This window comes from Microplitis mediator, chromosome 10 (assembly GCF_029852145.1).
Source record: "Microplitis mediator isolate UGA2020A chromosome 10, iyMicMedi2.1, whole genome shotgun sequence".
NCBI classification, from domain to species: domain Eukaryota; kingdom Metazoa; phylum Arthropoda; class Insecta; order Hymenoptera; family Braconidae; genus Microplitis; species Microplitis mediator.
The window spans coordinates 614,391-640,866 of record NC_079978.1 but is presented as its reverse complement, the minus strand read 5'-3'; the positions used below and the strand labels follow the sequence as shown (position 1 = coordinate 640,866).

The following is a 26,476-nucleotide window of genomic DNA, read 5'->3' as shown; positions in this document are numbered from 1 at the left end:
TCCCATTTTTACTTTTTTTAGTTATAGGTATATGTCTATACTTAATAATAGCAAAGGAGAAAGAGGAAAAAAAATTAATGGAAAAGAATAATTGCGACAAATAATTCATTGGATCCACTAAAGTTTCATAGCCAAGGTGAGACTACTCAAACTTTAAAAAAGTTTCAGCCATTTTATTTTTATAGTGAGGCGATCAAGAATCCATGGAAACTTTCCCTCGAGATGATGTCGAGGGAAGAAAACTTCGTTACCGTTGGCTTGTCGCTTTGTAATTCTGTTCATACTCTGTTATATATTTTACTAGGTATAGAAATCAAGTAATTCTCTCTTTCTCTCTCCTCTCTCTCGCTTCTACGCTTGCTTTAGTTCCTGCAGCAAAGTTTAAGTACGAATACATCGAATTTACGTACTGTCATGTCTAAACTACGTGGTAAACATGCTAATGTATTCAATACAACTTATATATAATGCAAGTTCTTGCAGTATAGTAAGCAAGTAGATCACTAGTCGTGTGGTCAGGCACTTCCCTGCCACCGGCAATTAATTTTCTACTCCCTTTATTTTTTTACCTAAAGCAGCTTAGGCTTTTAACACTGAAATACAAAAGAAAGAATAATTAAAAGCGTAAATGTTGGGTAGTATTTTTACCTGAAAAGGCAGCCAGAGAATTAGAAAAGCTCCAACAGTCACCGCTAAAGTTTGACCATAACGCGGCAGTGCCAGTGTCTGGGTTTGATGTCTGAATGACAGCTCGACGGTGTAGATTGCTCGGGCGTGTGCACGTGCAACGAGGTAGACATAAATATAACAGCCGAGCAAAACGAATGCACTTGGCGCCCAAACTGCGACCACTAGAAATACACGCACGGGTGGTTGTATCGCTGCTCCGAAACGACAACTCCCACTGCAACAAAGGAGTTAAATAAAATTTAACAAAAAAGTAAATAAAAAAATTGTCATTGAAATTCAAAAAAGCTGGTGTGAATATGGATATTTTATTATCTTTTTTTCTATTGATCAATTCAAATATTTTATTTGTATTTTATATATTTTTTTGACTCGCTTGGTTTGATAAAGAAAAATACAGATAAAAATAAGAGAGAGAGGGTGAAAAGAGGTAAGTTAACGAGGTCATATTTATGTAGAGTGAATCGAATATTATCATCATTAGTACGCCGTAGGATAAAAATAGAACGTAAAATGTAATTGGAATTGAGTATATGTATATATGCATAAATATAAAGAGGCGGCAGCAAAAAAGGGTGTAAACGAATATTATTGTTACGTTTTTTTTTTGACTACTTCACAGAAAACTTTCATATTTTTTCTCTTCATCCACAAGTTTTTTCTATGAAAAAATCATTTTACTTCTACTTCTACTCATATTTTATTTTTTTCTCTCGTTCTCTCTATTTTATAACAAAGGGACAATTGAAAATATATAAAATAAAAAAAACTGCGAGATTTCTTTCGTCACCCGAGTATTCTGGACAGTAAAATCTATTCGTCGTAACGAACTTGGAAGACTCCAATATTGAACGGACAATATGGTGTACATAAGAAAAAGGGATGAAGGTAAATAGACAAAGTATAAAAGAAAATAATATAAAATTTTTTATGGATTTGTAAAGAATGATATTGTTTGTTAAAGTCACATAACTTTAAGAGATTGATGGAGTGGCTCGACTTTGTCTGAGAAAAACGATTAATGAACGGATTTTGCCTTGGGAGAGTAAACCAGGGCCGAGCGTAAGAGTTAGACCAAGACCAAGACCAAGACCACGACCACGACCATGGCCACAGAATCCCACATTAAAGTTAAAACGGTTGAATGACTTTGCAATTTATGACCATCAAATTTTTGTCCAAGCGGCGTAATGTATACATTCTTATAATAAATCACCTTAATATCATTTTTTATTTTCATTTTCACTCTTTGTCCATTATCGATCAGATTTTTATTTTTCAATGTCACGGTAACGAATATCGACATTAATAACCCGAACTTTTCAACTCAAATCTATTTCAAAAGTTATGAATTATTAAATTTCACTACAGAATATAAAATACATTAACTACCAGTGTAAAAACAATTGTTGAAAAAGGTTAAAAAAGTGTTGACTATTCTAAACTTCAAAACTTGACACAATGACGAACTCTTTTTAAACGGTTTTCAAACTTCTAAAATTTCACAGGAAAAAACAATTGACTCATACTACAAATTAACATTTTCCAGTGCAAAATACATTCAGAAAAAACGGATTTCGAACTATTTCTGAACATTTTTCGTTTTAGTATATCTTAATAATATTATAATATTTATTAATTTTTCCCTTGAATTTTCAAAAGCTTACAAAACGTTCAAAAAAAGTTCGTCGTTGTGTCACGTTTTGAAGTTTAGAATAGTCAACACTTTTTTAACAATTTTTTATACACGGGTATGTAGCAAAGAATTTTTAACTCTCCGCTATGAAAATTGAAAATTTTCAAAAAAAGGGAAATTACTAGTTTCCGTCCGATTTTCGAAAATCGAGTTTTTTATCAGATCTCGACGTTTTGAAGTCCTAGCAAGCTATTATCCATCCACGTGTGTGTGTATATATGTATTTTCAACCGTTTTTCATATTTTTATTTTTAGGTCCATGTAAAAGTGACATTAATGATGATAATTAATTCGATAACATCTAAAATATTGATCAATAAATTAAATTCACATTATTTCCTATATCGTGCACAAAATCGTGTGGATTCATGCACAACCGGACATTCTAGAGCTGTGCACTTAATCATGCACGGTAGATAATAGCTCCAATGAAGGTTATTCATCGTTAATCTATTCAAATTTTCAAACCATACATCATAGATAATAATATACCGCTGCAGGGTTTAAAAAAAATTTAACTCTTTTTTAAAATCTATATACCTATTGGTTGGGGTGAAACCCATAATGTGTGCATAAATGAGTGGCGATAGTCCGACAGCGATAGCGTAGATCCAGAACACAGCGATATATTTCTCGACGCTGCTGTGAGTAATGATATTTTTGTAACGAAGTGGTTGAGCAAGTGATGTAAGCCGATCGACAGCTATTGCAACAGTGACGAGGACACTGACACTGCACAGAGTGATGACGATGCAGTATGGAATAATGCGGAGACTTGAAACCCCGGTCTCGGGGATACCTGACAGCTCCATGTGCACACCAAAAGGTATGAATACTCCGACCTGTTGAATATATAAAACGTATTTATATTTTTTAAAATTCATCTCTTACATTTTCACAAGACGACACATCGTGAAATTTATCACAGCATTTAATAATAAATTCACGAGGTCTCTAGGGTTGTGTCTTCTCGTTGAAGATACTAGGGAGGATCGATTTCTCGAGGGAGAAGGGAAGATACTCACCCCGAAGTCACTGACCGCGAGGGAAGCTAGTAAGCAATTTGAGGCGGTCCTGAGTCTCTTGTATCTGTAGAAGGCTGCTAGAATCATGGTGTTGCTGGTGATGGTCACGGGAGCGAGAACAAAAACAATTGAGAAGGCGAGGACAACAGACAGAGAACTTGACTCATCCCTTATTGCGTCAATCTTGGTCACTGTTGGCAGGAGGGTGCTTGTTATTTGGCCTGCCACTGTGCTCGAGATTGAGGTCGACGTCAAGCTAGACATGGTCCAGAATTCAAGGAGAGTCTGGAGACACTCGCTGTTATTCTCACGAGAAACACTTGACAATATATCTGGGTGCAGATGGTGGTCAAGTCTTGTCCGGAAGTAACCAAGGCATCGTCACTTTACCACTAACGACCCTCGATCCGTGTCAACTGCTTTCGTCTACTTGCACACCACCTGCTTGGAGCTATTACTGATACTACTGGTTCACGATCTAGTATCACGTTGTTTACACTGGTTTTACCGGCGCTTATACTACATCGTACAGACGAAATGCCACTCACTGGACTCCATTTTGCAGTGGCCTGAAACAAATAACGAAAAAGAAAACATATTAGTGGTCGAATCTCTCGGATTTTTTTTCGCGGTCAGCTCTCTAATGAGTTTTTTTCCAAGTGCTTTTCTCATTTTTTTTCCTCCAAGGCAATAAAAAGAGTTTTAGAAATACTTTAGTACTCGTAAAGTTTTATTTCCACGAGATTTATTCCGGATGTACATAAAAATTTTGTTAACACGCGGGATTTTTTTTAAATTTCTCTGTAAATTATCAAGAGTTTTCAGAAGTTGATGAATAAGAACCAGCGCAAAAGAAAGTTGGTAGAGAAATTAAATAACTTGGGTGCAATGTGCATCAGAGTTTGAAGGAAAAATTACGAGGACAAGTGCCTTTTACGCTTAAATATTTAACAAGAATTTATTTTCATTTTTTTTTTATTTACATTTTCTAGTCAATGGACTAAATGGAAGTGGACGAGAGTTAATAAGTAAAAAGCTTCATGAAAGAGTTAATTCAATAAAGATGCAGTAAAGAAGATTATTGTATTATCCTTTAATTACAGGGTATACGGTTTTTAGCTGTCTTTTAGTGCACACATTAATGGTTTTTAAAAATGCATGAGGTAGTTCCAGTCGAGTGAGAAAGACGACAAGTGACATGTAGAAATTTTTATAATCTAGAAAAATCGAGCTACTTTATAGAGAATTCCAAAAAAAAACAGATTTATTTGTGTGATTCTTTGTTCCCTTTTCTTTATTTATTTTTTTTTTATGGGCTGCTATAAATAATTACAAAAAATTCTTATTCAAAGTCTAGGATTCTCAGCGCTCAAATTACCCGCTCTGTGACTATCCACGAAGTGTACATTAAGTATGAATGAAACAGATACGAGCGTAGCTTTCCCTACAGACAATAAATAATAAATTAACCAGAGAAGTAGTAATTAATTATTGATTTAATTTTACATTAAATGGAATTTTCAAAATGTCGTTGACGTAAATAATTTTTTTTATGACTGTTTTCTAAAAATGAAATAGTATATTACCAATTTTCCGAGATAAACGTAAATCACTTTACAGAGAAATTGATGAATACTCAGTGATTTGATCTGTTGAATTTTATCACTAGGTGAATTGGTTAAATTATATCACTAGTTTAATCAATAAGTCACTGTTTGTTTCTGTGGAATGGTAGCTAAGTAACCAGAAAAATTCACTGGTTATATTTATAAAAAAAAGTCCAATGTCATTGTTAGTGAAATAGGGCGGCTGTTTTTTTTTTTTAGAAGGGTCCGAAGACGGAACCTTATTTTAAAAATTACTACACTGTAAAAAGAGCGGTGTTAAAAATGGACTCATTTTAACTCCGCCAGGTGTTAAAATAAAATTACACTGGTGTAGGAGGAGTAATTCACCGGTGTTAAAAATACCGGTGTTAAATCGGGGTAATCGGTGTAAAAACGGAATAATATCGGTGTAAAAGCGGGGTAACCGGTGTAAAAGCGGAGTAATACCGGTGTAAAGGCAGAATAAACTGCGTCCGCTTGGAGTATTAACTTTAAAGATTATAAAACACAAAAAATATCAGTTAGTACACTGTAAAAAGAGCGGTGTTAAAAATGGACTCATTTTAACTCCGCCCGGTGTTAAAATAAAATTACACCGGTGTTAAATCGGGGTAACCGGTGTAAAAACGGAATAATATCGGTGTAAAGGCGGGGTAACCGGTGTAAAAATGGAGTAACATCGGTGTAAAATCGGTGTAAAATCGGTGTAAAATCGGAGTAAAATCGGTGTAAAGGCGGGGTAACCGGTGTAAAAGTATAGGGTAAACTGCGTCCGCTTGGAGTATTAACTTTAAAGATTATAAAACACAAAAAATGTCAGTTCTTTATGAAAATTAATAAAGAATATCATTTATTAACAAGTATAGTGATCGAGTAAGTAAAAATATTCACAAAGTAAAATATTTTAACACTGGTAAAGGATATCTACACCGGCGGCGGCGTTATTTTAACACCGGTCTAGAATATTTACACCGGTGGCGGCGTTATTTTAACACCGGTCTAGAATATTTACACCGGTGACGGCGTTATTTTCACACCGCTTTCAGGGGTAAATTTAACACCGATAATTTTAACACCTACACCGTTTAGACTTACCCCGGTGATTTTTTACAGTGTAGGTAAAAGAGTAGGTAAAAATATTTACAAAGTGAAATATTTTAACAGCGGTAAAGAATATCTACACCGGCGGCAGCGTTATTTTAACACCGGTCTAGAATATTTACACCGGCAGCGGCGTTATTTTAACACCGGAGATTTTTTTTTTAACACCGGTACAGAATATTTACACCGGTGGCGGCGTTATCTTCACACCGCTTTCGGTGTTGAAATTTAACACCGCCGATTTTAACACCTACACCGTTTGGACTTATCCCGGTGATTTTTTACAGTGTAGTTTAGTAAATGACAAAATGAGCCACCGCCTGAATATATAAAAATTTACCAAATTCATTTTTAGCAAGTGTCATATGACATGTGAAATCTAATTGCGAAATGAAATATAAAAATAAAAAATAACTGGATATTTTGGAATAAAAATCCGAGAAGTAAATATATATATTTGATGTAGTGGTACTTGTTGCCGAATGAATGTGCAATAGATGGGTTGATGCCAAGCCCGTGAGCTATATGGCATTTCCATCACCTGAGGGACATGAATATTCAAATTACCCTCCAACTCATGCATCCACAATTAATTTATCCTTATCACATAAATACCACTCACCAGTAAACTTCCAATTTGTTTTTACGGGTTGGAAATTAAAAATTCTCTTGTTTGTGTTGAATGCAATTATTGGAGATTTGAAATCTGCATGCACTTAACATATACATACATACATACATATACATAGCTCGACATATATACATAAATATATGCATCGAGGTTGAAGGACTATATATTAAATATACATAAGCTAGTGTGGCTAAAGCAATTTAAAAATAAATCTTGTAGGCGGCAGGAAATTAAATGAGAAGGAGCGTCACCTGGCTCATTTCGACGGGATTTGTCACCGAGGCATGGATCCGCAGTGAGAAATCACATGACGCATCTGGTGTCAACATCCGGTACATACGTACTGTCGCTGTATTTTTAATTTGATCCCAAGAGTATGTACATGAATGGAGTAAAAACAAGAAAACAACAAGGATGAAAGAGAAGTGTAATAAAGTGTGATAGTACGTGTCGAGAGTGCGAATTGCTGAATCCGAGATCTGAATTAGATATAAATGGACTTTAATGTAGACGCATTTTGCTCGCCAGGATTTTGATAATGGTAACAAAGAGGGTCTGTGTGTTGATGTAGAGGTTCAATCACACGTTAACTCCGATGGGGATACTTTAACAAGGCAATCACAAAGTCGACTTTGTTGCTCAGAAGTAGTTACACTGAAAGTTTCCTAGGCGCAGTGGAATAAATCTTTTTATACGTGTGTATAGGATGCAAAGATCGTTGTGTGAGTGTAGTACTACACGTACGCTATCACAGGAGCATTCTAATAAACTCTTAATTTACTTTTATACTTCTAGACGTAATGCAGAATTCAACACACGTAAGCATAGCAGAGTCGAAGACTCGCTAAAGGGTTGAACGGGGGTTGAAAATCGCGGAGAACGCCGGTCGGTAAACTGAAGTTGAAGGAGGAAGGGGATGACCCTGACCCTCACGTGTATGTTAAAGTCGTACTTGTACAAATACATATATATATACTTATATATGTACAAGTACGTTTGCCAGTTGTAGTTTATGTCTACATATTAATGTTATACATTTCGTTGAATCGCCAAGTGCAATACTCGGAAAGTCATGTGTATATATATGAACACGCGCAATTCACAGACGCTGGGAATGCTGAAATCCAAGAGAAAGGGGTCGAATGGGCAGTAGAGTGTCTCAAAAAATCGACTTATTTTTTTTTTCTTGAAGAACATTGAAAAATCGACAGAGTATCTCTAGACAAAGACCCTGTTAAAATATGAGACCTTAATATTAATATTTAAAGGTGGCGATTCACGATTTTCTATTTTCCATTTAAATAACATGGGAAAAAAAAATTTTTAATTTTGGAATTTTATACCTCGGCGATGGCTTATTGAACAAATAAGTTCAGGATATATTTTTGTAGGGAATTGAACGCTCTACAAAAAAAGTCTCTTATCATTTTTTGATAAATCCATCTGTTCAAAAGTTATTGGAGCTCGAAGTCAAGTTAGAGTAAATTTCGAGATCTTTTTACTTTTCCGGCGAAACTATCGGACTTATCATAAAATGTCGTGAGATCTTTTTTGTAGACAATTTTATTTCCTACAAATTATCATTGATAAATTTTTTTCAAATTCTGCATTTTTTTCTAGTTGTTTCCATTTTAATGCCAAGCTCTTAAAATCGATCAGAACACTACTTTTTTAGGAGCTTGGCATTAAAATGGAAATAACTAGAAAAAAATGCAGAATTTGAAAAAAAATTTATCAATGATAATTTGTAGGAAATAAAATTGTCTACAAAAAAGATCTCATGACATTTTATGATAAGTCCGATAGTTTCGCCGGAAAAGTAAAAAGATCTCGAAATTTACTCTAACTTAACTTCGAGCTCCAATAACTTTTGAACAGATGGATTTATCAAAAAATGATAAGAGACTTTTTTTGTAGAACGTTCAATTCCCTACAAAAATATATCCTGAACTTATTTGTTCAATAAGCCATCGCCGAGGTATAAAATTCCAAAATTAAAATTTTTTTTTTCCCATGTTATTTAAATGGAAAATAGAAAATCGTGAATCGCCACCTTTAAATATTAATATTAAGGTCTCATATTTTAACAGGGTCTTTGTCTAGAGATACTCTGTCGATTTTCCAATGTTCTTCAAGAAAAAAAAAATAAGTCGATTTTTTGAGACACTCTAATGGGCAGCTTGCCAAGTGCCTGGTAAATTCTCTTGGGTTCCAGAGAGTACATACGATATTGCAGCTCGGAACCAAAAATATTCCTATGACTCTTGTTCTGGCACACGACAAAAATATGACTTTAATTTTATATTTATTTTATTTATTGCTGTAATAATAAATATTAAACTTGTCATATATCTGTCCGCATAAATATTTTGATGAGTAAATTACATTTTTGTTTTTCATTATCGAAGTCTTCGTATGATATTTATATACTTTTTTATATTGAGCAATCATAATAATTCAGAGTAACGTGTTGTGGACATTATTAGTGGATGCGGAAAAAATATAAGTTTTTTAAGTGTCTGGGTGACTTTGAGTTTAGTTCAATTGCAGTTAAAATCGATCGCCGGCATCCTCTGCACACGCGGTCCCATGAACGGCGACCGTGGCCTTCGTGCCCGAGTGCAGCGGCCCAAGGTCGGCGCCGCGACGCTTAAAGCTCGTCGTCTCTTGGACTTTCTTTCTTGCTCCTTCTCAATGTATAGTACAATGGGGCGTCATTCTGTCTCCACGTGCCAAACTACTTTTCATTGCTGGTACTTACATCCTTCATTTCGTTTTTGTCCACTTCAATCGCGGAGCGGTAAATTCTGCATACCAGCACTCCAGCAGGATATTGATCCTCTGTTGAATCCTGCCCAAGAGTATTTACTTCTCTTCCAGGCATCAATCTTTATCAATTTCTTATTATTTTTAAATTAATGCCGTCGTAAATACTGTAATCTGAGAAATAAATACATAATTTATGATTACGCAACTTTTCTCGCGTAGTTATTAATTTTTTTTAATAAAAAAAAAAAAAAATAGTGTTATGTCAGCGTCCACGTTTTACTAAAGATGACGAGCGAGAATTGCTTACGAAAATTGTTATGATGCTGACAATGGTGAATTCATAATCAGCCCAGCGTGTTTTCATATCGCAGAGGTAAAAAAAAATTTTATAAGTTTGTTTTGTTAAAACTTGCAAACTCAGTGTTAAATTTCTTTAGTTTAAAAATATAAACATGTATGCATAACTACCTCTACTTATAAGTATTGGCTGAAGTGAACGACCAAGTTTCTCGTGTTCTCCATGACCTGGCGACTTGTTAGAGAGTCTTGGACAAGAGCTTCTACAATTTACTCCGAGAAAATTTCTCCTCTTGGTAATAATGTTAAAGTTGACTCTCTTATCTTTTTCCTTATTAAATTAAACCTCTTTTACCTACTTCATTTCTTATACTTTTTTTTATCTAGAATTATTTTTATCGACACTCTGTTCTATGTAAATGAAAAAGATAAGTTTTATTTCCAATATAAATATTTCAGGAAGAATGAAATTTTTTATCAAGTAGATGTACAAAAAAACACATCAAGACCCACAAGTTGTAATTTAATCAACGAGTTAAGTGACATTAAATAAGATATAATCACTTGTACTATTTATTTGAGTTTCCTCGGGTCAAAAGCCTGAGCAATTTATCTTGATAAAGGTTTATTGGAAGGTAGTTCTGTCATCACTAACGGCTTATTCTCCGTGAATACACAAAAAATATCGCAGTAAAAAAGCCGTTACAAGTGAGGTTTCCTTTATTTTCTCAAGTACTTCCTCTCCTAAAAAGAGTCGTGTAAAAACTGACAGTAATATAATTTAATTCTGGATGAAATAAAAGCTCGATCGAATAACCACAGAGTAGCATACACAGGAAAAGGGGATTCGTGCTCAGGTTATTATAAATTTGCATATCGATTTTTTAGTCGATTTACATATTGCCGTGAGGTAGTGCGATTAAGGTTCATTGCGGTACAAAGACAGCTAGAAAAGTGGAATTAACTTGAATAACGGAGATAAGATGAGGTCGTCAGCCTTTGTCGACGTCAATGCCATCATATACAGGAGTAAAGTGGTCTCTTGTTTCATTTGTTCCTATCAAACTGGCAAGCAGTTTCGCTGCTAATGTGCCTCTCCATTTATGTCTTTCTCTTCTCTGAACTTTCTTCCGACCGTTCTCTTCCTTCGTCACGTATCATACTTTCTTCTCATCCCGTCATCTACCCTCGTCTGGCCATAACCGCCAAATGACATTAGCCAGTACACTCTGCTCTCCATATAATAGTGTGATTGCTAACGTTTTAGTTGGCTTCCTTATCTCAGCAAAACCACCTAACGTCTGTACCTACTCCCTCACTGGAAATTACACAGAGAAATGTTTTTTTAAGATAACGAAAATAATATCAACTTTAATTACAAATTTCTAAATAATTATCATTTTTAATGCATTTAAATTACTTGTTTTACTTTTTTCATTCAAATTATAATTATTTTCCCGCAAAAAGTTCCAACAAACAGTTCTTCCGTAGAAAAATTTGTATTTGTCAAAATAAATTAAAAATTGATTTTTATCATTATTACAAAAAATGAAAAACAAACAAGTTAATTTACCTTCAATTTATTTACTTTTCTTTGGCATTCCTGCCAGGTATTTCAAGAATCGTAAAACCGACATCGAATCCAATTGAAAGAGGAAGTAAATGCCTGGAGGAAATATATAAGGTGGTTAAACTACGATTTTGCGGTTATCGGAAATAAAGAATTTTAAAAAAAAAGTTAATAGCAAATTTAAAAAACATAGATATAGAGGAGGGAGGGGCAAAAGGGGGTACTTAAGGAAATACCAAGTTTTCGAGGACTCAAATACGCTAAATCTTTTTTTTTTTAATGATATTCAAAGTAAATAGAAGAAATTTTCAGTTACCGTTGAAAAAAAAAATTTTTCATTTCTGCGGGCAAAGTGGGGTAGCCCCTAAAAAAAGTAAAAAAAAAAAAATTTCTGGATTTCAAACGAATTTGATTAAGTCGAATTTTTTGTAAGTAATTTACATGAAGAAAAATTATATTTTACATGTTTATTGGATACAAAAGAAGAAAAAAAATTTTTAATAGTTTTTATCATAAAACAAACGTCATTAATATTTTTCAACTGACAATTGATTTTTGAAAAAGTTTATCAAAAAAAATTCAAAGTAACGCTTAATTATATTTACAGAAGTGATTTTGGAATTTTTAAAAACCATTTAAAATATAAAATTTGTTTTTATCAAATTTTGGGGGTACCCGGTTTTGCCTACCCTACCCCCTTTCCCCCCTTCCCCTATTTGTTTCGCTCATATATATGTTAAAAATAATGTTTTTTCTAGGTGATATAGCAATGAAAAAGTTATTTTTATTTACTGGGTGACCTTTAAACTTGATCTCGATTGTTGCAGACGTACATCCATTACGACCTTGATCTCTAATGTTCTGTGCAGAGACTGGACATGAAGTAAATTTGCATCAAACCTTATATAACACGGGGTAATGTATTACAGAACAACACGTCGGTGAGTTTTCACGCACGTCATGCATTATCCGAACGCATCATTTAACAAGTCAACCATTTATGACTTTGACGTTCCCTACTCCCATTTTTTCTAACGATTATCACTTCATAACTACTATATATGTGATATCATTGCAAGTAAATAAAATTCTCTTGTATTTAATTTGAATTCCAATGCATATAAATAAATTTTCACCGGGACTGTATAAATAAAACAAAAGATTCTTTATCAACGATCGAAACCCGGAATTCATTTCAACTTTACTTTGAACCTTTTGCACAAAGCTTACAACCAAAGGAAAAAGAAATAGCAATTCCTATTCCGTATAATATATATGTATTTTTTTTTATCTTAACACATTATTCTAATAGAATGAGATATACGCAGAATCAATTGACTATAATACATTTTTTCTTCTCATCACCGAATTGTTTAACGTACCAAGGAAAATAGGACGTTGGGGTAAAGGATCTTCACCATAAATTCTCGATAATAATTCAATTTTTCACTTGGCCCAGTGAAAAAATTTTCCTCTTTGACATTTCAAGTATCGCAAAAAAATGAAAAAAATTTTTAACGATGATTGAAAGCTGGCAAAGTCAGTCCGCACCATTTAATACATTCTATCGAAATCCTCCCGATAATTTGCTCATGCTGCTGACGACAAGTCATACACGTCACTGAGAATGTCGTTGAAAGCTCTCTTTTCTCCTTTCATAGACATAAAAAATCTCTGACACGGCTTTCTATCCATTCATCACTTTTTTTGCTAATTTTTTATCCTATTTTATATTTTTCCGCAGTTTTTGGTGCTTCTCTGAACGTGATCCTTTGGGCTCACTGCTGTTTTTCATTCGCTCTTTATCTGTGATGAATAGATAAAAGTAACAAGAAATTTACTGCACTTGAGATCACCAAGTTTTTTTTGCCGCTTAATTAATTTCAGACTTTGAAATTTTTCATTAAAACTTTAATTTTAAAAAAAACTGCGGTAACGTAAAAATATTTTGCTTTTCAGTTATCTTCAGTATTGAAGTTCATCAAAGTATTAACGGGCACTTCATAAAGTATATAACTCATGTTGAAGTAATGAGTTCACGTTTATTAATTTGCAGTTTGATCATCTCTGGAATATGAACGAAAATTTATTAAATCTTCCCGTTACTTTTCAAGTAGTTCTGTATATATGTACATATTCATAAAGTATAGTGGCATGTAGTACATATATATCAATTTATGTTTGAAAAGGCACCTCAGCTCATCATTTATATATTCATCGACGCTATTCTATAGTGAAATTTTAATCCTGGTTTTACTCGCATCGCTGACCTTACACAATTTCGAGATTATATAATATACCTCTCGGAAAATAGGCGAGCAGAGGCTCGATCTTCGCATAGTAAACTATTTTTCCAGCTGATGCGCAATAACACGAAAGCCCGACGTCTACTCATGTATGTTGTTTAGCCCCAAAGGTAATAATGTACATACACGTGTTCATATGTATATGAATATGACCTAAATACAGTCTTCAAAAAAACGAAAATAAAAAAAACTCCACAAATACAAACACTTGTTGTATGGGAATATTAATAAAATCAATTGACGTGCATAAATTATCAACTTCGATCCATTTTTTATGCGTCCAGACTATTTAAATATTTACATCAATCTATTTTTAATCAATTGAGAGCGATTTATTTTTATTACATCGAATCCAACTTTAATTTCGAGTAATAGTTATTACTTTTTTCACTTGGAAATTTTATTGTGAAAAAAAAAATTTATTCAGACGGTTGTAAAAAATTTCAGGCTCCGTAAACGAATATGGATTGTATATAAATTGTAAATATCTGTATCATATTGTTATTTTTTGCCTGTTAGACATACATTTGGAATATTTTTAAATATTTTTTTTTTAAAAAGCCTCGTAAGATAAATAAACCTATCGAATAACTTTCTAGTAATGGAATAGTTTCATGTCAGTCTACAATCTTATATTTTTATTATTAGCAATATTAGATTGTCAATAAAATGATTGATTATTGACACAAAAAAGAAAAAAACCAAAGTATTATCCATGATTGTTGAAAAAATACTCTATAATAATTTTAGATACAGACGAGGGATTATGAGATCTATGAAAAAAAAAAAAAAAAAAAAACTCGAAAGCATTAAGCTCTTAGTCCAATACAAGAGGCTCTATCACAAAAAAAATCCAAAGTAACGTCTGCAATATTTACGAGTCTAAATAATAATCTGGGGTTTAAACCATAGCCTTATCATAATAAAGAATCGATATTACCAGAACTAACAATTTAATGACCCATTTCTTTTGTCTGAGATAAGAATAAACCATGCAATGTCATCTGAGTGCCCCAGGAGGAACCTGATACTGTTAAGTCTTTTTGTATATATTTTTCTCTCTGGATCATAGTCTGTTTCATACAAACGGTATAATTTATATACGCGAGTTAATATAAACAACTGTTCTGCTATGGACTTGTTATTTTTTAATTACCCTATATTCAGTAAACGACCGGCAGACTTAATTATGATAACACTCCTTCATACATTTGTTTTCATTTAATTTTTTTTCCTGTCATTTTTTCGCCTCTTTGTGTTTTGTCGTAAATAAGTAAGAAAAAATTTATTATTCATACAAATCCACGGGCTTTTCAAACTGGAGTATACAAAATTATAACGAGTTGCGCAAAATATAATTCGTCGGGTTTCAGTTTACAGTAAAAGCAAAAAATTTTTATGTTATGATACAAATGCATGTAAAAATATTTATTCAGCTGGTAATTTAATTAAAACATGCCGAGTTATTCGTAATAGTTGAGCAATTTTTATTAATAACGAAACAAATAACTAAAAAAAGTGTAAACCGCAAAAAATAATTAAAATTATTTACCGCTGGTCTATCGTTATGCCATTGATCATACAAATAATTCAGTTACTGTATTAAAAATAAACATCAATTTATTCTGTACTCTCTAAACATGAATAAGTGAAAATTCACTAATTCTTAGTGCCAACCGAACCACTAATTTCAAATGTGGTTCGGTTGGCACTCAGAATTAGTGAACATTCACTTCTTCATGTTTAGAGAATAAATTAAAATTATATAGGGGAGGGAGGGGCAAAAATTTTTTTTTTTTTAATGATATTCAAAGTAAATAGAAGAAATTTTCAGTTACCGTTGAAAAAAAAAATTTTTCATTTCTGCGGGCAAAGTGGGGTAGCCCCTAAAAAAGGTAAAAAAAAAAATTCAGGATTTTAAACGAATTTGATAAAGTTTAATTTCTGTAAGTAATTTACATGAAGAAAAATTATACTTTACATGTTTATTGGATACAAAAGAAGAAAAAAAAATTTTTAATAGTTTTTATCATAAAACAAACGTCATTATTATTTTTCAACTGTTAATTGATTTTTGAAAAAGTTTATGAAAAAAAATTCAAAGTAACGCTTAATTATAATTACAGAAGTGATTTTGGAATGTTTAAAAACCATTTAAAATATCAAATTTGTTTTTTTCAAATTTTGGGGGTACCCCGTTTTGCCTACCCTGCCCCCTTTCCCCCCTCCCCTAAAAATATCTGCTAATTGTTTTTATACACAGAAAAAGAATTTTTCGGCGCGAAAAATTTTTGTTTTCAAATTCATAATGCAAAAAATTTCTTACGCTAAGAAATTATTTTTTTCCATGTATTTTTATGAATTATCTCTGGCGTTTAAAGATCAGAGTGAAAGCTCAGTCGGGTCAAAACCACGTTGACATAACGAACATCTGGAGTGCACGTAGTATTTCAGGAAATGTACACGAACCTTTGAGTTGCAAGGTTTAGTTTGTCCAATTAGCAGAATGCCTAAGGTGGAACAGAACTACGAGCTAAGCAGCTGAGATGAAGCAGCAGAGAGTGAATAAGAGATAAAACGAGACACGGAAGCTTTATACGCACGCCGTATCTTTTACCCTCGACTTCCCTCATATATTTCTTTCTCCCCTGCATCCCTTTTTTATTACTTTATATATATATACTTGCTCATAAAATAAAAATCACACGGAAAACTCAACTATTATGTCTGTTAATACAACCACATATTATTAAATTTTCTCTCCACGTATAATAGTTCCAAACGTGCTTCTTTTATAAAATATAAAAACTATATTAAAAAAAAAAGATAGTTAGCTTGACGGAAAACAATACTGGTGCAATCGATTTTTTTTATATATCGTTCCACGGTTACTCGTCGGCTTGTGTAATCAGATGTAACACGAGAATTTCTAACATCCTGTTTAATTAATGTGTCACATAGTTTACTGGAAAAAAAATATATATCAAGGTTATTAGTAATTTTTTATTTAATTAATCATATATTTTATTATTTCAAAGGTGAAGGCTACCGGAACTTAATCTATAAATAATAACAAAGGACAATATCGAGATTAAAATTATAATATTATAAGTATAGTAGCTAATAATTCATTTTTCGCCCCGTCATTTTCATCGGGTTATTGTATATATAGGGCAGAAATTGATGGATGGCTAAATATTTGGACTTTTAGCTTAAAAATGTCTATCCGAATTTCGACACCCAAAAACACTGAATCATTAACTTAAACATTGTTTTTATTGATGATGGAACATATATGTCAAGGCTACGATAATAAGTTATAATATTATCGATGAATAGACGGCTATCAAAATAGATACAGGTATGGAAAGTCGGGAGTGAAGGTAAAGTTAAATAATTTACAAGCTTAAGTTTTGATAAATTTTGACGTTGTATATATATTTTATACATAAGAATTTCAAAGTAATTCCCAAGCTCGACGACTGAACGGCTTTTGCGGAAATACCTTCGTCAAAGTTTAACGTGCGGGTTTATAAGAAATCTAAGCGGCTGGTTGTGAAGTTTTGTGACCAAAATGGGGTTCGCACATTAAATTATACCCACGCAGTGTAAAAAATCCTCAATATAATCATACTGTAGCCATAACAATAAATAAAGTCACTGATATCAATTCAATAGACGTTTCAAATACTTTATGTAATTTCGAGAAAATCCATATATATAATTATTAAAATTTTCGTATCAAATAACATTAAGTAGCATCGACTGTCAATTACAGCAGCCTTGTGCGTCAGAGAAGCTCCATTTATTCTCAAAATACTTATATTATTTAATGGCTTTATTCTAGTTCATTTAATTTATAATAAATGTGCTAAAGAAAAAAGATTATGTTGCAGTGCGATGCTCTATAACTGTCTGAAAAATTTTTTCGTGTTATATTACTACTTTTATTATTTTTCTTTACTAATATGATTAAGTTTTAATGAAATTTCAGTAATTAAACTTGATACATAAAACACAAAAGTTTCTTATATTTTTGTATTACTTAAATATAAATTTTCTTGTCGTTTTAACACGTAGCCGTACTAAATTAATTTGTGGTCTTTCACTACTACGAATTACACTGAGCACATATATATATATATATATATGCAACTTACTCAAGTGGAAACTTCACGACGGATTACTAGATAATGTACTTGCCTTAAGCAACTGCTGAAACTATGATTCTCATATAATAATTATTTAATTATGATATTTGCGCTTAACATAATTTATGAGTGTATACAACTAAACGTATTCAATATTTTGCCCCATTCATTTAGTAATTGAATAAAATATTAAATTAACTTGAGCTGCACTATCGTTTTTTATATTAAAATAATGAAAAAAAAAAGAACTTTTGTAAAAACAATATTTACTTAAGTAGTGAATCTATAAAAATGATTACATTATTAATTTCATATCTAAGTTGAAGAATAATTTTCTTGACAGAAAAAAATACAATATCTCTGTGTAGATTTTTTATCTACTTAAAAAATCATAACTTGAGGAATTTATACATCGCGATAACTTTGAATCATAACATAACTCATAAATTTTTAAGATATTTTCGTTGTAATGCTAGCCATTCATTTTTTGGGTTATTTTATATTTTTAAACATTCCTATAATTAAATTTTATGATAAAAGCTTCACTTATCAGCTGTCATCGAAATCCTAAAGTAAAATATACAAGCAAAGTGCGTTGATACTTTGAATTTTTATAAGCTTATAAATAAAGAAGTTTTGCGCAGTTTTGGCCAATCGCCTTTTGATTCATTGATATTACTTGCAATCTGTTAAAATTTAGACTGTATTAATTAGAGCGTAAGCAAACTACTGTCAACTTTCTTCAACTACTCTGTAATTTAAATTTTGATCCCCTTTTTGACCCCATTATCCCTTGCCGTACTTTGAATCCGAGGGTTAGAATCGATTCATTATCCAAACTGTATCACATTATTATTTCAAAGTTAATACATAATAAAAAACAATAGCGGATTGGATAGGAAATGGCGCGCGACCGAAAAGGGATTGAGTAAATAGAGAGACTGAGTTTTAGGGGATGATGATAATGGACCGAGCTATATACAGAAACTTAAGCTCAAACTAATTGTGAATATATGTCTCACAAGAAAGTTCATTATCAGATGGAGCTAAATTACACTACAACTTTAATTACTATACACCAATTGCGAAGTAATGTAATGTATTGTTATAACAATAATGTGAAATCAGATAAACAAAGTAATTCTGGTAAAATTAAATGAGAAAACTTGTAAAAAGTACTCAAACTATACCCGCACGGAAAAAAATGTGTAGTTAAATTTACTACAAATGGAGTTCCATTTACTACACTGACTAGTAATATATAGGATAACTACACGTTTAGTAACAGTTACTAGTACACTGTGGTACACAACCTGTAGTACCATTTACTACAGTAAGTAGTAATAAGAACTAGCATTAAATAACCACTGTGGTTCATTTTACTCCACAACATAGTAGAATATATTTTATTCGTAATGTATTAATTAAATATCTGTTAGTTAACGATCATTACACTGAAAAAAAGATTTATTTGAGCCAAAGATATCGTATATTTGGATATGGCCAAATAAATATTTAATTGTGAGAAAGATATAATATATTTGAGTAGTTTAATTGCGTGAAATAAGTGATTTATTTGTGGTAAAGAAATGATCCAATTGCTACAAATAAATAAGGGCTTCAAATATATGTATAGTATCGCCAAATTTTAGGTTATTTGTCACAAATTTAATTTCTTTACCACAAATATATTAATTACTTACCACAAATAAATTATATATTTCCGTCAAATTATAAAATTATTTGAATCAACTGTCATATTTTGTTGTACCAAATATATTTATTTGTCATTAAGAAATATTTAAAAAAAAGCCACAAATAAATTGATTTATTTGGGACAAATATTTCTTTTTTTCAGTGTAGTTTTTATGATATTGAAAACGTATTAAAAATATAAAAATTAATCTTAGATTCTTCGGACTTACAGTATATCAAATTAAAATGATATAAAAATGAATTTATTAATGAATAACTTAAAATAATAAGGACTCAAATTTCAAAAGCCTACTTTTTATCAATATCTGATAAGGATAATTTCAAAAATATATTTGTAATCTATAAATTCTCGTATAAGCATAAACTTAGAATAATTAAGTATTAATTTTTATTAATAGAAAATATAAAAAACATCGTTTTAAAAGTTATAATTCTAATAAATAACAAATACTCAATAAGCAATGATTTAAAAAATTGCATTAAAATCACGATTCACTGATAAGAGCATAGAAATAAAATTTAATAAAAGAAGTTGTAGGTGAGGTAAGCAAAAAGAAGAATGACAGGTAATACAAAACAAATTTTTTTGTATTATATTTTTTATATATATATATTTATTTTAAATTATATATATTATAATTGCACGCCTCGATTTTTAATTATATATATAAATATTTTTAATTATATATATTATAATTTATAATGTTTTGTAGTATTATTTATAATATTAAATACACTGACACAAGTTGAAGATACCCACAGAATGGAGTAAAAAAGTTGTAGGTGGCGCTGTTATTTTCTTCTTTTGATCATTTTACCACACATTGGAGTAGATTGTACAAGTAATCTGGTATTGTATACTCCAAAAATAGTAACAGATACCAATTCATATAAAATTGTGTGGTTCCCAAAACCACAAAATAAGTATTTTATACTACATTGAGTAGTTGTGGAAACTACAAAGTTTTACCACATTACAGTAGTAAGCAGAACTCCCATAGTAGTAAAATATCACGCACACTGTGGCTTGTGTTACTACAGTTGTCATTGCGGCGACCACAAAGTGTAGTAAAATTTTTACTAGTTTGGTGTGGTAAATTCTACTCCAGCATTTTTTCCCGTGCGGATGAATATGATAACTATCTTATCGCACAAAAATATCCGAATGAATAAAAGAGCTATAATGAACCCGCATATCACCAAACTCGTCTATTGTCGTTTTTTAAACGATTATTGACCCATAACATTATTGTTTATATTTGAAACTTTAAAGTATATATGAATACTTACATAAACATAATTTTTCTACTCGTGTAAAAAAAGTTGTAGAAATTTTCCAAAAAAAAGTTCATAACCGTAAACTTCAAAATTTGGTCCAATTTCTAACTTTAAGTTGATTATTTTAGGAACGTCTACTGGAAATTGAAATTCTTTTACTTTTAATGTTTTTGAACTTCCAAAAATGATCAACTCAGTTCTGAATTGTCTCAAATTTTGAAGTTCACTGTATGAACTTTTTCGGAACATTCTTGGCATGATCTTTTTTTTACATGGGTGGTTGAGATAAAATTTATGTGGTTCTCAAACGCCAAATAAGAGATGGCTATTACTACGCCTACACAATATATGTACATATATATAATAAGGTTCGATGATGAAGGGTATAAAAATGTCCTTGGTCAGTGTGGCGCCATCCTTGGATGACGTTAAAATCAAATTAAACGACACATCGTTTTAAATGATCATGTTAAACTACGCGGTTCATTTGCACCTACGCGTTTTTATCCTGTTTACTATTATTATGTTTTCTGCACATTTGCATTATTTGGTTTCATTTAAAGTTTACTATAGCTTGAGCACATAAAACATAAACAGCAAAATTATATGACATTAAAGTTATAAATGTTATTATTTTGTATAAAGTACAAAAACATCAAAGGATATATATTTTGAAATTAATATTTCACAAAGAATTTCCGCAAGACGCAAATGTATCTAATAATAAATAAATCTTTTTATGATAACGTATAAGAAAAAGTTATCGTTTTCGTTATGCAACAAAGGAGTCGAGATTTTACATACATATATATCGACTAGTGCATTATATATGAAGATAAATTTTTTATTCGTGTGATACATATGTCTTTTTGATAAAAATTGCAATGAATATATTAGTGAATTATTCTCTACGGAAATGACCTTTTTTTTAACATTTTTAACTGAAATCCCACTAGTGACACTCGGCATTCATTGAAATATATTGAAATAGAAAAATATAAGAAATGTTTGCTATAACAATGAATATTTAATACAAGTAAACAGGACGAAAATAAAAAAAGTACAAACATCATATAATATATAAACTAAACAACCTGCGTTGAAAGATTATAAAGATACAAATTTTAATATATATTTTACTTGAGTGACGTTATTTGAACCAAAATCTTCTATGCTTTTTCCGTCTCAAAAAAAGGAAAAATAGATGTCATTAAATTAAATTTTTGAAAAATATCGTAATGGATATCACGTGAAATTTAATACAATAAAACTTCTTTTTGAATGGTGATTTTTTTTATTTTTCATAATGAATAGAAAGCATATATGAATTTCATTGTTTTTCGCCGAGAATTTTTAACCCCTATTATTTTTAACTGCATGGAGAAAAACCAAAAAAACGTAATAATGATTTAAAATAATTTTGACAAAGCAAACAAAGACGAAAAATATGTTTGAATAATTGTAATTAAATTTATGGGCGTATAAATTTTTTGTGTAAATATCGTTTTGTGTATAGAAGGAACAGGGTGATAATCGTTTTCAGTAGTGTATAAAGTATTATAACAACCACCATCTCTTGTGACTGAGCAAATACCAGTGGTCTTTGTCAACATAGAGTAAAAACTGATTCCATTAGTCCTTTTACATTTTCTGCCTGCTCTTTATTCTCATTTCAGCTTTCAGAGATTTCCAGAACGAGGTTAAAAAAAAAATTAAAGCATTACGCAAAAAAAAAAATATGTATATTTAAGCTAAAAATAAAATTGACAAGGTTACATAACCAGGTTACTCAATTTATTTATTTGCTTTATCTATTTTTTTTTTTTTTTTTTGCTAATGAATGAAATAAAAAAAATTCTGCTGAGTATTTTAAAATAAACTTGACAATGGCATGAAGCTTAAATATAAATTAAATTTATTTTTAATTCTATCATATATAGACGTCACTCCAAAGCTAGTTAAATATGTATAGAATTGACTGAGAAGATTATAATCAAAAATGTGCAGTGAATTTAATAATTTATAATCATCATGGCTTTTATTGAACCCACGCGGACATTCAATGATTGATTGACTGAATTATTCAAAATTTTTGAAATAATCTAACCGAATAAAATAATAGTGACAGAAAAAAAAAAAAACGGAACTCGAATGGGATTATCGAAATTCCCAGGATAATATAAGGGGAATTTGTCGAAGCATGAACTAAAGAATTTTCAAATCGCAGTGTAAAAAAAATGTAGGATAATCCCGCAGTCAAGAGAGTAAATGCGAAATATATATACGTAGGGATAGATAATTCGCTGACAGCTGTATCAAAAATCCCGAGGGATTTTATCGGAAATAACGTATTTCACACCTTTATATTCTCAATCTTAAATTTTATTTTTTTATTATTTGTCGGCTGCAATCCAGTGAAAAGTATTGAAAAGATCCCGAGAAAATAAAGGAGAGAAAAAATAAAAAAGTGACAACAAATAGTGTCCGAGAAAAAATAAAAAACATGCGCAAGACAAGATAAAGTGCATCAAGTTATATATTTCTTGTGTCGTGGATAAATTTCGGATAGACAAGTAGTCTAGTCAAGCTTCGGTCAAACGGATTATCCTCGCAAAAGTCCTTGTCGCTTCTTAATTGTCTTTAGTAAAAATAAACTTCTCATTTCAAAAAAAAATATCAAAAATTGATGTAAAAAATTTTTCCAATCATCACATGAGGTCTAACTATCGGTCCAATAAAAATTTAATTACAAAGTAATACGTTTGTGAATTATAAAATATTTAAGTTAATTAATTTAAAAAATAATCCATGATAAATGAGGGAGTTTATACATACGTGCGGGAATACCCTCGAGGGTGGAGCAAAGTTTAATCGAATTCATTGAGGCCTGAAAACCGGGTAACTATACTTAACCAACTGTTAGTAGCTTCAGAATTGACATATAGCAAACAAGAAGTTGCCCGACGGGCTTTCAGAACCTGAAGCAGGTCAATCGCGTATTCGCTGATAAAAAGCGGGGCAAAAAAATTTTTCCCTTTTTATCGCATTTTTAGTTATCCAACTAAAGCTTTTTAAGTTATTTAATTTTGTTAATTACTTTTTTTTCCGTGGGTAGAGATAAAAGCCAGAATGGAGTGGTAAAAATTTTTCAACTGAAAACACTTGCAAAGGATGTTTCAAAATGATAAATAAAAGATGTAAAAGCTTGGCAATTATCTCACCGATATTTTAAATAAACAGTAAATGATATAAAGGTATATATGCTAAATACTAATGCTGTACACGTTTCTTAATGTTTATGTTTTACCCGCAGACCCGCAGTTAAAAACGATGTTTAGAGCATTATTCAACATGTTGATGAGTTACGTTCAACAGTATCTCACCCGGAAGATGTTTCTCTCTTACTTACAACGGCGTTTAAATTGCCGGCAATAACTTCCTCAACTTGTGCGATTTTATCATTCTGTCGACCTTGAAGTGAGTATGTGGAATAATACTATTGTTTTGAATAGCAATTTTCCTTTTTTTTTACTTTTGTACACTTTCTATAAAAAATATAACAATGCTCTGAGTAAAGTGTATATTTATGGATAGAAAAAGTTTGTCGGGAGCTGTGTGATCAATCACAAAACAAAAAGATTTTAGATTGTTCATGTAAAAGGTTAAGAAATATATGTGTGATTTTACGAGTTTTATTAAAGTATGACGGAAAATTATACTGGTGACACTTTCTTGGCATTGTTGGGGAGTTAAGTTAAATTTAGAAATTGTTGTTTCATAGTATAGCTTTTAAGGATAAAAACTTAACGTAGAGCATGCTTAAGAGCTTGTGTAAGATTGTTGACGTAGTACTTAATATAAATGAGTTTTCGTATACCCTTTCAAAGTGAATATGTAAATTCAATTACTGAAATTAAAGATTAAATTAATATGACAAAAACATAATATTACATTTTATCATAATTTTAATTCGAATGAATTATTTTCAGAATATTACTGTCTACAATAGCTGTCATTTAATTTTCCTCTACTTTTTGGAAGACAGAGTTTTTTTCTACTAGAAGGCTTCATAATAAATAACAAAGTGTTGCTATTGCGTGGAGTTATCCCCGGCAGAAAAAAAGTTACATGCCACGTTCCATAGAAATGCATAACCGTCATCCTCCCTGATCCTCGATGAATCCTCTCTGGCCTGACACGACGTCATAGGTCAAAAATAAACTTTTTCGTGGGACTTTTTGCTGTTTCTCTTTCTAGAGGACATCATAGAGAACAAAAAACGTTTGAATTGTGTAGAGTTATTTTAACACAATGTACTATTTGCTCGGTTTTCTTTCTTTCCGTAGTAATCTTTTCAGATACGCAGGATGAGAATCGATCAATAAATTTGAGAAGCAAAGGCAGTACTGCTTCTGTTTTTTTGTTTTCTTAATGAAGTTTATTTGCGATTGGGAAAATACAAATTTTAATATATTACAGCCCGAGTCGAAATATTCGACGTAAATTCAACGTTTTAAACGTGAATTGACCGTTTTCAACGTTTTGAACTTAAATTGAACATTTTGGACAGTGACCGGCCTATGAGAAAGAAAAGAGATCGGGAAAAGAAAGCACCAAGCTTTATCGCAAAGTTCTCCAGACTAATTACCAAAAAGATAAGTAGTATCCTCAAGGTCTTTCTCCAAAACGCAATCTATGATGCTGTCACTTAATCCAAGAACATTAAATTGAAGACTGACACTGCCATAAGATTGTCCGATCAAAAATGATTTTAAATTATTATAATTGAGTATAAATGATTATATATGAGATATCATATATAATTACATATAATTATACGTGATTATACATGGAATTATATATAACTATATATATGAACCTATATATGTATAATTACGCATATAGGTCCATATTATATTTATTTATATATATATATATATAAATACATATATACATATGTATGTATATATTACATATTGTGACAATTTTAATATTAATGTTATTAAATTTTTATTTTGTCTACTATCAATGAAAATTAAATCCCTATTGCTTAAAAAATGTTCAAAACGGTCAATTCACGTTTAAAACGTTGAATTTACGTTAAAAACGTTGAATTTACGTTTAAAACGTTGAATTTACGTCGAATATTTCGACTCGGGAGGCAGCAAAATTTACTTAAAAACTAGTCATAAATGTTTTTATTAAAAAGAATTAATAATATATTTTGGCCACTTGGTCTCCTTGATTGGAGCAGCTTTAGGCCAATACTGATTTCTTGTTAGGTTTATAATTATGTTCTTCTTTGAAATTATTAATTTTAATTGTTATAGTAAAACACACATTGTTTGGTTTTATTTTTTAATAAATAAGTGGAAAAGACGATCCCCTTAAAAAACCACTTGCAGTACTGCTTCTGTCGATCGAGGTGATAGTTCATACACTTTATCAAGGTTTCCTAATGTACCCAAACAGTACTCGAATAACGATCTCTACTCCATCACTGGATCAAATATTACGGTTTGTCTAGAATATTTTAATAAAAATAATAATGAAGTAAAACGATACTAATTAAATTTTTTACATTCGAGGGCAAATGGTTTTTCGTTGCAAACTGAATACCTTTTTTACACGATCATAAAATA

The 26,476-nt window shown here is 31.2% G+C and overlaps 1 protein-coding gene and 1 long non-coding RNA gene across 3 annotated transcripts in view; one reads left to right on the top strand and one right to left on the bottom strand.

Annotated features, from left to right (window-relative positions):
- The window catches only part of LOC130675473 (uncharacterized), a 34,802-nt gene that overhangs the window by 3,823 nt on the left and 4,503 nt on the right, over positions 1-26,476 (bottom strand). For both annotated transcript variants that reach the window (XM_057481190.1, XM_057481191.1), the window contains exons 2-4: positions 3,409-3,977; positions 2,924-3,225; positions 649-904 (exon numbers count right to left, since the gene is read on the bottom strand). In XM_057481190.1, the coding sequence (XP_057337173.1) occupies positions 649-904; positions 2,924-3,225; positions 3,409-3,672 (822 nt within the window). In that variant the 5' untranslated portion in view covers positions 3,673-3,977. The remainder of the gene's footprint in view (positions 1-648; positions 905-2,923; positions 3,226-3,408; positions 3,978-26,476) is intronic.
- On the top strand, positions 23,071-25,532 carry LOC130675514 (uncharacterized). The gene is made up of 3 exons (XR_008991300.1): positions 23,071-24,088; positions 24,148-24,311; positions 24,824-25,532. It is a non-coding gene; the product is annotated as an uncharacterized LOC130675514 (long non-coding RNA).